The sequence below is a fragment of the Eriocheir sinensis genome, chromosome 54 (genome assembly GCF_024679095.1).
Source record: "Eriocheir sinensis breed Jianghai 21 chromosome 54, ASM2467909v1, whole genome shotgun sequence".
NCBI classification, from domain to species: Eukaryota; Metazoa; Arthropoda; class Malacostraca; order Decapoda; family Varunidae; genus Eriocheir; species Eriocheir sinensis.
In genome coordinates, this window is record NC_066562.1 from 8360398 (window position 1) to 8373428 (window position 13031).

General features: G+C 44.4%; 1 protein-coding gene across 1 annotated transcript in view; it reads left to right on the forward strand.

Annotated features, from left to right (window-relative positions):
* LOC126983705 (uncharacterized) overlaps nt 1-2867 on the forward strand; it is a 5117-nt gene extending 2250 nt beyond the window's left edge. Inside the window, exons 2-3 of the mRNA XM_050836756.1 lie at nt 766-2300; nt 2467-2867. Of these exons, the coding sequence (XP_050692713.1) occupies nt 766-2300; nt 2467-2593 (1662 nt within the window). The 3' untranslated portion in view covers nt 2594-2867. The remainder of the gene's footprint in view (nt 1-765; nt 2301-2466) is intronic.
* The last annotated feature ends 10164 nt before the right edge of the window (nt 2868-13031 follow it).

Genomic DNA, 13031 nt, shown 5'->3' on the forward strand with positions numbered 1-13031 from the left:
GAAGGAAGAGAATATACATAGGAAAGAATAGGAAGAATAGAAGGAAGAGGAAGAGAAGATGTTGGAGATAGAGAATCAGGTGAGATGATGACATAGGAGTAAAGAGGAAGAACAGAAGGAGGAGGAGGAAGATGAAGTGTAGGAGAGAAGTGGATGAGAGGATAAGGGAAGAGGAGGGAGTTGAAGATGAATAGATGATGAAGGAGAAGGAGGAGTGTATAATATATGGAGGAGAAAAAGATGATATATAAATGGGAGGATGGAGATGACTGAGGATGGAGATGAGGGAGGGAGATAGGAGGAGATAATATGTATGAGATGCCTAGGGATTAGAGGAGGAGGAGGAGGAGGGGGAGGAGGAGGTGAATGAGGAGGCGGAGGGGGAGAAGTAGAGGAAGAAAAGAAGAGGTGAAGTGGAGGTATATGTTAGTGGGTAATAGTTGGAGGAGGAGGAGGAGGAGGAGGAGGAGGAGGAGGAGGAGGAGGAGGAGGAGGAGGAGGAGGAGGCAATGAAAATGAATGCAAAGAAAAGTTATTATGGATGAATTGTATATCGTTTTGTCTTCCTCCTCCTCCTCCTCCTCCTCCTCCTCCTCCGCCCCCTCCTCCTCCTCCTCCTCCTCGAACCTATGACTACAGTCACTGAAGAGATTAATCCTCCTCCTCCTCCTCCTCTTCCTCCTCCTCCTATGCAGCATCATTCCCACTAATAAGAAGGGCCTCCAGCCTCCCTCCCTCCCTCCCTCACGCCCCGTCTTCCCGCAGAGGTGGTGGAGAGGAGCATCAGCGGTGGTGGTGGTGGTGGTGGTCGGAGTGGTGGTGCATCCCGCCGCCGCCGACGCCCACGGGCCCCAGCACCGCCGCGCCGCCCCGCCCGCCCCCTCGCCCCGCCGGCCGTCCTTCCTGCAGGGGCTGAGTGGCGGGGACGGGAGCAGCGTGCTGGGCAGCCTCCTGGAGCTGGCCGCTGACGACACACAGCAGCCGCCGCGGGAGGATCAGCAGCCGGGGCCACAGGAAGGAGAGTCATCACGACCACAGCAGCAAGAGAAACAACCTCATCAGTCGCCGCCGCCACAAGAGGTGAGGTCCACGCCACAGGAGGAGAAGCAGCAGCAGGCGGGCAAGAAGCAAGAAGCAGGCGGCAAGGGCGGCATGTCACCCAACGACGCCGCCGCCGCCGTGGGCAAGCTGATGCGGCAGCTGCATAACATGACCTTCCTGCCGCTGGTGCCGCAGGAGGGTGCGCCGCACCCAGCGCACGCAGCCGGTAACGGCAGCGAGCTGCAGCAGTACCTGGCGACGGTGCGCGGCGACGCGTGGGCGCAGTTCAAGTCCCTGGCGGCTGGCTACAGCGGGTGGCTGGAGCAGGAGTACAGCCTGAACCATGTGACCAGCAAGCTGCCGCTGGACCTGGTCAAGAAGGTCCTGGACCTCGGGGACCGCGTCAACTTCCTGCACGTGGTGGGCCGCCGCGTCGACCCCGGCCTGGCGAGCTTCATGGCCGACAAGCTGCAGCCACTCTTCAACCACTTCGACAAGATGACGGCTGGGCGTCTGGTGGGCGGCAGCCTGGCCAACGCCATGGGGGACGCGGTGCGCGGCGCCGCCTGGAGGACGCTGCGGCAGTTCGTGGACCACGTGCTGGAGGTGGCGGGCGGCAGCGTGTCGCGGCAGGAGCTGAATGACTTCAGGAAGGACCTGGCCAAGACCAGCCCCCTGGCGGCCCAGGGCCTGGCCATGCTGCTGGACGGCCCGCCCTCGCCGCCGCCCCCCGCGGAGGCCGAGGGCCGCTCCCTGGGCAGGACGGGCTACCAGGAGTACCACGACGGCTACGGCAGCCACGGGTCCTACGACGACGCGTACACCGTGGTGCAGAGCTACGGGTCTGGGGGTTACGGCGGCGGCGGCGGCGGCTACGCGGCGGGCGTGCACCTGGACCCGTACCTGATCCTGGCGGGGCTGGGCGCGGCGGTGCTGCTGGCGTACCTGGCCTACCGCGTGCTGGTGACCACCGCGGCGGCGGAGCGCGGCTTCAGGGGCGGCCTGGGCGACCTGGCCTTCGTGGACCTGTCCGACACGCCCTCGGTGCTCACCTCCCTGCACGGACTGCTGGACGACGCGCACGTCAAGTACGACGTGAAGCGCGCGGCGCCGAGGGACGAGATGGACGACTTCACCGACGCGCTCAACGCCCTTTGGCGGGAGCACGAACAGCCCGACGGCTGCGTGCGCTGCGCCCTCTTTGACGCCACCCTCGGCCAGGCCAGCGTCGGCCACGCCTCCGTCCCCGCCCTCGCCACGTGAGTATAACGTCCTTCAGGACACGCACTAACTTACCCCAACCTCACCTCACCTCAGTTCTAGGTCCACGTGTGCAGCTGTTGGTGCGCCTCTCCCTAAACCCTCAACCAACACTGCAGTTATCTCGGCCTGTCTGTCTCCCTCTGACGCCCCTCTCCCTTGCAGGTCGTGGGTGGCTCACCTCCTGGGGGCCAAGAGGTCAGGCCAGCTCCTGGACGAGGTCACGGGGCAGGTGTTGGAGGGGCTGCCGGTAACCTGCCGCCGTCACGACCACACCTGTGACCTGCTGTAGCCTGGCACACCGAGGGGCCGCCCGGGGCATTACTTGTGTGTGTGTGTGTGTGTGTGTGTGTGTGTGTGTGTGTGTGTGTGTGCATTATACAGTACTCTTGCCGTAGTTTAGGTTTACCTTTAGAGATAACTATTACGTAAGCTGCAAGGTCGCGATAGATCACAGATGTTCCTGAGGTCAAGAGAAGCTGCGTAAGGAATGTTAGGTCACGTCAGGTCACGTTATCTTTCAGAGGCTTGATGTGTTTAGTGAATAAGTAAAGTCTTGCCACTGCTCTTGTGCTTTATTATACAGATGTGTGTGTGTGTGTGTGTGTGTGTGTGTGTGTGTGTGTGTGTGTGAGAGAGAGAGAGAGAGAGAGAGAGAGAGAGAGAGAGAGAGAGAGAGAGAGAGAGAGAGAGAGAGACTATAATGTGTACCTTCGATATAAAAAAATAAGGAAAGCAACGGAAAAGAGCACTGAGGTCACGCGCAGCTTCATCGTATGCCCTAACTTTACCTTACTAATAAACGCAACAATCTCTAATATGGCATCCCGACATCCCTCCCTGAAGTTCTCATTCTATCCGAGCTAAAGGTGGTAATGGGAAGAAATGACATAGCTTTCCTTTAAAATTAGGTGTCGTAGAAAACGCGTTGTCGAAAGAAAACGTTCCTATTAAAGGTAGAACCGTGATATTTTTGAGGTGTATATAATCTTGTTAGTTTTGCTGCAACGGATTGATTAATTGATTCTTGGGGCATTCACTTCCTGGCGCCTCAACTGCAGGGTCATACGGCACCAAATTTAAAACTATAATAAAATATATTATAAAAAAGAAAAGAAAAACAGAAATGGGAACACAGTAATAGCGGGCTTTTTTTTTTTTTTCCTTTTTTGTGCCCTTGAGCTGTCTCCTTTGCTGTAAAAAAAAAGTCTGTTTTTGCTTATTCCTAGTGAAAGAATAATGATTGGCAGACTTACTGAATGCTACCTTCGTGTTCTCTACGGTCACGGTAATTATATGTTGGACAAATTCATGGATGGTGAGGCAAGGTGGGGTTTGGCGCACAGGAGCTGCCTTGTACAGACCAACCGGCCTCTTGTAGACTCCTTACCACTTATGTTCTCATGTGTATTTAATTAGGACAGACTAAGAGCATGTATTTTCTTGATTGTATGCAGCAGGTTCTATTTTGCATGATTTGAGTAATGCCCGAATCGTCTTGCCTCAGTAATAATTTTTCTTTACCTTTACCGTGAAATAATGATATAAAATAGATAAACACTAAAATAAAAGAAAGGAAAACAAATAACACACATAGAAAAGAAATAATACGCAAAAAAGTAATAACCAAAAAAAATAATGGGAATAAATTAATTGCTTGTCAGGTAATTGGTTAAGCGATTGACAAGAACCATTAGAGTTTCCTTTCACCTGTCCAGACTCTCGTTAACACATCGCTTAAAACACCTTTGGATTTAAACCGCTCCACTTGTCAATAGTCACGGGAAGAATATAAAGAAATAACAAAACCAAAATTTTATGCAGAACACAGAAAAGCGAACCAGAGACTACCAAATAGCCAATATATTAGTGTTCCAACCATTAACACTGGAAGATATTGAGGACGGAAAAAATTATATCACAAAAAACGAGAGCAGAAGAAAAAAGAAAATTCACCAAAACTAAGACACAACAACCCCAATCAATAACCAAGAAACAAGAATAAGGACCGAAAGTGGGACCCGTCACAAAGGGAATCCCACGCCTACTACTGGACTGGACTGGACTGGGAAGGTAATTTTGTGGTTATTTTGACATTAAGGCATTTTTCAAGGAGTGACCTCATTTAGAACCGACTCCTACCCACCACAGACTCAAGGGGGAAAGAGACGGAGATGAGCACCGAGGCCATGTATATAAGGAAAAGACAACATCCCAATTATCAGAGTTTCCCCTCGGAGATCACAGACTTGAGAGAGAGAAAACAAGACAAGATTACCAGGAAAAAATTTGCGGTGACTTTATTGTTTTTGGTCTGTTGTTGTTGTAGTGATAGTGGTGGTGGTGGTGGTGGTGGTAGTGGTAGTGATGTGTGTGTCTGTGTCTGTGTGTGTGTGTGTGTGTGTGTGTGTGTGTGTATGGCCGTACGTGTTGGTACCGTGGTGACGTCATGCGGTTGCCCACTAAGAACGCATTACGGAGAAGGAAAACGAGGAAAAGGAAGAGAAAACGAGAGAGAGAGAGAGAGAGAGAGAGAGAGAGAGAGAGAGAGAGAGAGAGAGAGAGAAAGGAAACCGAAAGAAGATTGAAGAAGTAGCGGAAGAAAAAAAAAGAGAAAAGCACTCCAGAAGGAAACAAAACAGGAGACAAAAAGAAATAAAGAAAGGGAAATAGAAACAAATAGAAGGATTAAGAAATATGAAGTAAGAAAGAGACACAGAAAGACAAGATAACACAAGATAATGGAAGATAAAAGTTAATACACGAATACAATAAAAAATAAACAGCTAGATATGAAAAGGGACACATCACCACCACCATCACCACCACCACCACCACCATCACCGCCTGACGCAGCTACAGGAAGTTCTTGCGTTCGCTAAAATTACTAAATCGCCTCTTTGTGCTCCAGTAACTAGCATTTATTACTACCTCGAGGCGCCTCTTGGGTTTGCGGCGAAGAGAAAAGGTAACGGACGGAGAGAGATGGAGAGGGGGAGGGAAGAATGGAGGAATGGAATGGAGGAATGGAGGAAAGATGGGAGGGAGAGAACATTGGGAGGGGCAAAACTGTGAGAAAGGAAGAAGGGAGAAGTTAGTGGAAAGGAACTTGAGGGAGGGAGAAAAGGTTATGGACGGAGAGAGATAGAGAGGGGGAGGAAAGCATGGAGGTAAGGAAGGGGAGGAATGGAGGAGAGAAGGAAGGGAGAGAACGCTGGGAGGTGCAAAACTGTGAGAAAGGAAGAAGGGAGAAGTTAGTGGAAAGGAACTTGAGGGAGGGAGAAAAGGGTATGGACGGAGAGAGATAGAGAGGGGGAGGGAAGCATGGAGGTAAAGAAGAGGAGGAATGGAGGAGAGAAGGAAGGGAGAGAACGCTGGGAGGGGCAAAACTGTGAGAAAGGAAGAAGGGAGAAGTTGGTGGAAAGAAACGGGAGGGAGAGAGAAAAAGAAGGGAGGGAAGGAAGATTGATGGAGGAAGTGGAGGGAAAGACGGAAAAACAAATCGAGCTAAAAATTGGAAAAGGGAAAGAAGGAAGAGAAGATTGGAGGAAAGGAAATTGAGGGAGAGAAGAGAGGAAAGGAGGGAGAGGGAAAATGGAAGAGAGGAAAAAAGGGAGAGAAAATCAGGTTTAGGATGAAAAACTAAACAAGGAAATTAAAAAGGGAGAGAATAGGTAAAAAAAAATAGAGGAAGGGAGAAAAGGAAAGAGAGAGACTGGGAGTAAGAAAATGTAAGAGAGAAAAAAAGGGAGAGAAAGATCAGGATAAGAATGTAAAAGTAAAGAAGGGAATTAAGAAGGGAGAGAATGAGTTATAAGAAAATGGAAGAAGGGAAGAAAAGGGAGAAGGGTGAATATGAGTAACTGGAGGAAGGGAGGAAGGGAGAGAGGTACAGGGAAACTCAAGAAGGAAAGAAGGGAGAGAATGGGTTATATGAAAATGGAGGAAGGGAGGAAAAGGGAGAAGGGTGAATATGAGTAACTGGAAGAAGGGAGAAAGGGAGAGAAGATACAGGGTGAGGAAGTAGAGCAAAGGGTGAAGGGAGAAAAGGGAGAGGATTGAATATGAGTAACTGGAGGAAGGGAGGAAGGGAGAGAAGATACAGGGCGAGGAAGTGGAGCAAAGGGAGGAGGAAGGGAGAAAAGGGAGAGGATTAAAGGAGGAAGGGAGGAAGGGAGAGAAGATACAGGGCGAGGAAGTGGAGCAAAGGGGGGAGGAAGGGAGAAAAGGGAGAGGATTGAAGGAGGAAGGGAGGAAGGGAGAGAAGATACAGGGGAGGAAGTGGAGCAAAGGGAGGAGGAAGGGAGAAAAGGGAGAGGATTGAAGGAGGAAGTGAGGGAGGGAGAGAAGATACAGGGCGAGGAAGTGGAGCAAAGGGGGGGAAAAGGGAGAAAAGGGAGAGGATTGAAGGAGGAAGGGAGGAAGGGAGAGAAGGTTCAGGGCGAGGAAGTGGAGCAAAGGGAGGAGGAAGGGAGAAAAGGGAGAGGATTGAAGGAGGAAGGGAGGAAGGAAGAGAAGATACAGGGCGAGGAAGTGGAACAAAGGGGGGAGGAAGGGAGATAAATGGAGAAAGATTCGTCTCAATTGTTTGTTTACTTAGAATTTTAAAACAGGAACTTTCTGAGGAGCTGCAAATTACCTGAAAATAATGGGGGAAAGCTGTAAATTTCTCTCTCTCTCTCTCTCTCTCTCCTATGAAAACTAACAAAAAATACAAAATAAAGAAAGATGAATAGATAGATAGATAGATAGATAGAGAGAGAGAGAAAAGAGAGAAGGAAGAGAAGAAAAAATAAAAGAACACAAAAAACGAAGAAAAAGAAGAGAATGAAAAGTGCAGAAAGAGAAAGACAACATCACAAACAAACAAACAAACAAACAAGACAAACAAACAAACAAAAACAGCGATGTCCTACTCTCCACCATCACCCAAAAAAAAAAAAAAAAAAAAAAATCCACAAAAAGAAAACGAGGCATCCTTTTTGCTTGCCGGCCTGAGCTATGGCGCCAAAACACACGCTTTCAAGGGGGCACTCATGTATTATAGCGGTGTTAGTCGAGCCTCTCAAACCAAAAGCCTGTCATTGCCTCTTTGGATATGCTGGGACTAGAGACGAGGAGGCTGGGAGGGAGGGGAAGGAAGGTAGAAGGATGAAGGAGTAAATATTGGAGGCTGGGACAGGCAGAGAGAGTTGGATAAAGGGATGAAGAAGGGAGATAGAGGAGTGAAGGAAGGGAGATAAAGAATGAAGGGTTGTGAAGTTAACTGAAAGAAGAGGGTAGGGAAATGAGAGAAGAATGTAGATGAGGAGATGAAGATGGATAATTGGGAGGAAAGAAGACAGATGAGAATGAAGAGGAGAAGAAAGGGAAGAAGAAGGTAAGAATGAGGAAAGGAAGGGAAGGGAGGGTAGGAGGCAAGTATGGATAAAGTTAAGTTAGATGGGGATGGAGAGGAGGTATGGGAGGGAGGAAGGAGAGGAAGACGAGAATAAAATAAAGAAGAATAAGGAAAACAACATGATAGGAGAACGAGATGAACGGAAAAAAAGGTAGGAAATGAACAACCGGAAAATGACGAATGAGGAGGAAGATTAAAAAGAAGGAGACTAAAAGAATGAAAGAGAAAAACATATATTGAGGTCGACAGGTAAAGGGAAACAGAATCTCACCTGTAATCAGTATGCAGGGCAGGTGTGAAAGGTATCAAGGAATAAATACCAACACACATTTTTGGGAGGGGATTCTGATGTATATTGAGGGGAAGAAATACCTGCCCTCACCTGGATGACGTCAAGGAGAGAGAGAAGCAGATAGATAGATAGATAGATATAGATAGATAGAGGAAGAGAGAAAGAGAATAGATAAACATAGAGAGATAAAAAGGATAAAGATACATAAATAGAGAGAAATATAAATAAAATTGGATGAAAAGTTAGATATGTAAATAATGTGATATAGATACAGAGGTAGATAAGTATAGAGAAATTAGATAGATAGAAAGATAGAAAGATTGATAGAGGACATTCATACATTAATATCTATTTGTATATATCTATTTGTGCTTTGCAGGTTATTTTTTCATCTTTTCATTCACTCAATTTTCTCTTTCCTTATCTAATTTATTCATTCTGTTATTACTCATTTTCTCATTCTCTTTTTTTACATTTCTTTTCATTTCTTTTCACCCATACATATTTTTTTTCTTTCCGTCATTCTTTTTTCTTTCATTTTCTTCTTTCTTTTTTTCATATTTATCCTTCCTTCCCTTATTCTCCCTCTTATTCTCTCTTTCTCTTTGTCTCCTCCTTTCTTTCTCTCTCTCTCCCTCTCTCTCTCTCTCTCTCTCTCGACCTTTTTAGATATTTTTTTCCATCATTCTTTTTTTTTCATATTTCTCTATCTTTCTCTTTTCATATCTATCCTTTCATCCTTTATTTTCCCTCTTAGTCTCTCTTTCTATCTCTCCTCCAATCTCTCTCTCTATCTCCCTCTCTCGACCTATTTACATATGAACCCTTTTAATCTCTAAGTTATTTATCATCAGCATCTCTTTATTTGTTTATTTACACTCATACCTACATACATTTTTCTTCCTCTGCTCGTTCTGTGCGCCAAAAACCGTCTCTTGGCGCGCTGAGGTTAAGCTGTCCATTCTTATGCGATTTTCCGGTTGAGGGATATTTACACTGACTCTTGAATTTCTCTCTCTGTCTGTCTCTGTGTCTATCTCTCTGTTTGTCTATCTGTCCATTTATCTATCTGTTTATCTATCTATGTTTCTATCTATCCATCTATCTTTCTCTCTCTCTCGATATTTTTCAAGTGATTTATTTCTTTTCTTTTCTTTTATTTTATTTCTCTGTGTCTGTCTCTCTATTTGTCTATCTATTGTTTATCTATCTGTTCATCTATCTATGTTTCAATCTATCCATCTATTTATCTATCAATCCATTTTATTTATCTATCAATCCATTTCTCTCTCGACGTTTTTCAAGTGATTTATTTATTTTCTTTTATGATATTGCTTTCTTTTCTTTCTCTGTACGTTTGTCTGTCTCTGTCTCCCTCTCCCTCTCTCTCTCTCTCTCTCTCTCTCTCTCTCTCTCTCTCTCTGGCGGCCCAGATGCGTAAATTTATGCTTCCTGCAGAATACCTTAACGCTTGTCTCTGATATTATTTTGTTTTACGAGGGAGGGAGAGAAGGAGGGAGGAAGGGAAGGAGGAAGAGGGAGGTATGCAGGGAGGTATGTTGGTATATGGGTATGTATGTATGTATGTGTATATGTATGTATGTGGGTAGATAGGTATGTAGGAATGTAGATTGGTAGGGAGGTAAAAAAAAGTAGATAAATGGATGAAATATAAATAGGTAGATAAATATAGATAGATAGATAGATGGAGATTAAGATAGATAGCGATATGTAAAGACTGCGACACACACACACTCACACACACACACACACACACACACACACACACACACACACACACACACACACACACACACACACATCTCCCCCCCTCCTCCCTCCCCTCCCACACAATGATATGTTAAGCCAGTAATATGCTTGTCAAAACTACGTCTTCATCTTTCTTTATTATCTCAATCACAAACCTGTTACCTGAGATAGATGGAGCCACTCACCTCAATACTAGGAACATTATTATTATTATTATTATTATTATTATTATTATTATTATTATTATTATTATTATTATGAGGACTACTACTACTACTACTACTACTACTACTACTACTACTATGGAGAGAGAGAGAGAGAGAGAGAGAGAGAGAGAGAGAGAGAGCATATTACCTACGTCTCTCTCTCTCTCTCTCTTAAATCATAACTCTTTATTATTTTTATCAAGTGTATGTTCCTTCTAACACAAGATCTCAATGATACAGTCCACACGAAACAAGATCAGAAAACAACACTGGTCTGCATTCTTTAACATTCCGGGACCCAAGCACATACATTTGACAAGGCTTTCGTAGGAGTTTTGGGCCTTTCCAGGGGTAGTTTTATGACCCTGGTGGTAGTCTGACCCTTCTTCTGTACCGTGAACCTAAGAAAACACACATTTGACAAGGCTTTCCACGGAGTTTTGGGCATTTCCAAGGGGAGTATTATGACCCTGGTGGTAGTCTGACCTTTCTTCTGTACTGTGAACCTAAGAAAACACACATTTGACAAGGCTTTCGTAGGAGTTTTGGGCATTTCCAAGGGGAGTATTATGACCCTGGTGGTAGTCTGACCTTTCTTCTGCACCGTGAACCTAAGAAAACACACATTTGACAAGGCTTTCGTAGGAGTTTTGGGCATTTCCATGGGTAATTGTACGACCCTGGTGGTAGTCTGACCCTTCTTCTGTACCGTGAATCTAAAAACCCACTCATTAGAACCCGACTGCTCTCCCTTTCGGCATTAGGGAATAGTTGACATGTGGGGCGGAAGCGTCTGGGATTAGCGACCGAGAAACTTGCGGAAAGACGAAACTGGAGCATAATGATGGAGCATAAAAACGTGAAACGGGCGGAGGTGGAGGATATTGGCAAGACCTTTGTTCCACGCTGAAGTAACAAAGGCTGTGGAAAACGATGTTGCTTCCGCTGTTGCCATTTCTTTTTACATCAAATGACACGGCAATAAACAAAGTACAAAAAAAAGGCCTCTACTCGCCGCTCCCATAAAGGATAAAAGTAAAGAGTAGCCAAAAGAGAGGTCAATTTCGGGTGATAACCACAGTAAATCCGGGGAAAGTCGGAGAGAAAACAAAACAGCATCTGAGAAATCTATAAATGATGATCTTGTTGTGGGATCGAATACTTTATCTTCTCGGAAAAAAGAAATTATGACATTGGACAAATAGGTTAAGACTGCCCATTAGTAATTCATATACGGCAAAAATAAGGAGAAAAGGAAGGTAGGACATTGAAAAGTAGGTGAAAACAATCCATTAGTTAGTTGTATATGATAAAAATGAGGAAAAGAGAAGTTATGACATTGGACAAATAGGTTAAGACAGCCCGTTAGTAATTTATATACGGCGAAAATAAGGAAAGAAGGAAGGTAAGACATTGAAAAGTAGGTGAAAACAGTCCATTAGTCAGTTATATATGGTAAAAATGAGGAAAAGAGAAGTTATGACATTGGACTAGTAGGTTAAGACAGCCCGTTAGTAATTTATATACGGCGAAAATAAGGAAAGAAGGAAGGTAAGACATTGAAAAGTAGGTGAAAACAGTCCGTTAGTTAGTTGTATATGATAAAAATGAGGGAAAGAGAAGTTATGACATTGGACAAATAGGTTTCTGTACGACAAAAATGAGAAAAAAAAAATGCAGGTAAGACATTGAAAATTAGGTTAACACAACACATTAGTTATTTCTATACGACAAAAATGAGTAGGAAAAGTTATGACACAGACAAGAAAGTTAAGATAGCCCGTTAGTAATTTCTATACGACAAAAATGAGAAAAAAATTAAGCTAAGACATTGAAAAGTAGGTTAACACAGACAGACTAAGACAGGGGCAGTAAGATTCATGTAAATGCGTTAATCCATATGCAGGTACACGCTGAATCTTACCTGTCGAGGCGAAAAAAAAGGTGAGGGAAATATGTAGGCTTAAAAAATGTTCAGGTCAGGAGTTACTTATATAGGTGTGTGTGTGTGTGTGTGTGTGTGTGTGTGTGTGTGTGTGTGTGTGTGTTGCTATTTCCTTTCGTATGACTCTCCACACACACACACACACACACACACACACACACACACACACATACATTACACCTATTTCTGTCTATTTTCCCATTATTTTTATCATTATTTTCTCATTACTTTTAAAATTATCATCATTTTTATTCATTTTCCTCTTTCTTGTCTCTCCTTCAAGTGCACGTTGTTTTGAGATGATGAGAGGAAGGAGAAAATGAAGAGAGATGCAAAATTATGATATACAAAAAAATAAAGAAACTAAAAGAACAAAGGGCTATACCATCATTTTTTTAACTTTTTTTTTTATTTTTCAACATTTTCTCTTCTCAAAATTTTATCCAGTGTCAACCTACATCCTATTTTCTATGTTGTTTTTCTCTCCATTTTGATTTATTTTTTGTTCATCCTCAAATTTTGCTATATAATTTTGCCTGGAGAGAAAGAAAGTCTGACATTCGCTTAACATCAAGCGCTAAAAAGGTTCCCAGAATTTTCAACGCTAGCAGATTTCTCCCTTCCGTCTGTCTGTCTGTCTGTCTGTCTGTCTGTCTTCAAGTTATTCTGGGTAATGTATTTTCCTCCTCTAAGAAAGTCCGCCTTCATAAGTACCTCGTTTTTATATGTTATTTTTGTTTGTTTGTCTGTATGCCTGTCTGTGTCTCTTCTGTCTGTCTGTTAAGTCTCTCCTTCTTATCAAATATTTCGTCTTTCTCTCTTTCTTTATCTTTATTTCTTTTCTATGTCATTGTGTATGTGGAAGTCTGTGTCTGTTTCCTCTCTCTACTTTGTGTCTCTTCTGTCTGTCTGTTAAGTCTCTCCTTCTTATCAAATATTTCGTCTTTCTCTCTTTCTTTATCTTTATTTCTTTTTTGTGTGTCTGTGTGGAAGTCGGTGTCTGTTTCTTATCTCTACTTCTCTGTAATATCCCTTTGTCTGTTGTGTCTGTTATGTCTGTTATGTCTGTTTGTCTGTCCCTCAGGAGTAACAAAACAGGACTAATTTTCTTCGTAA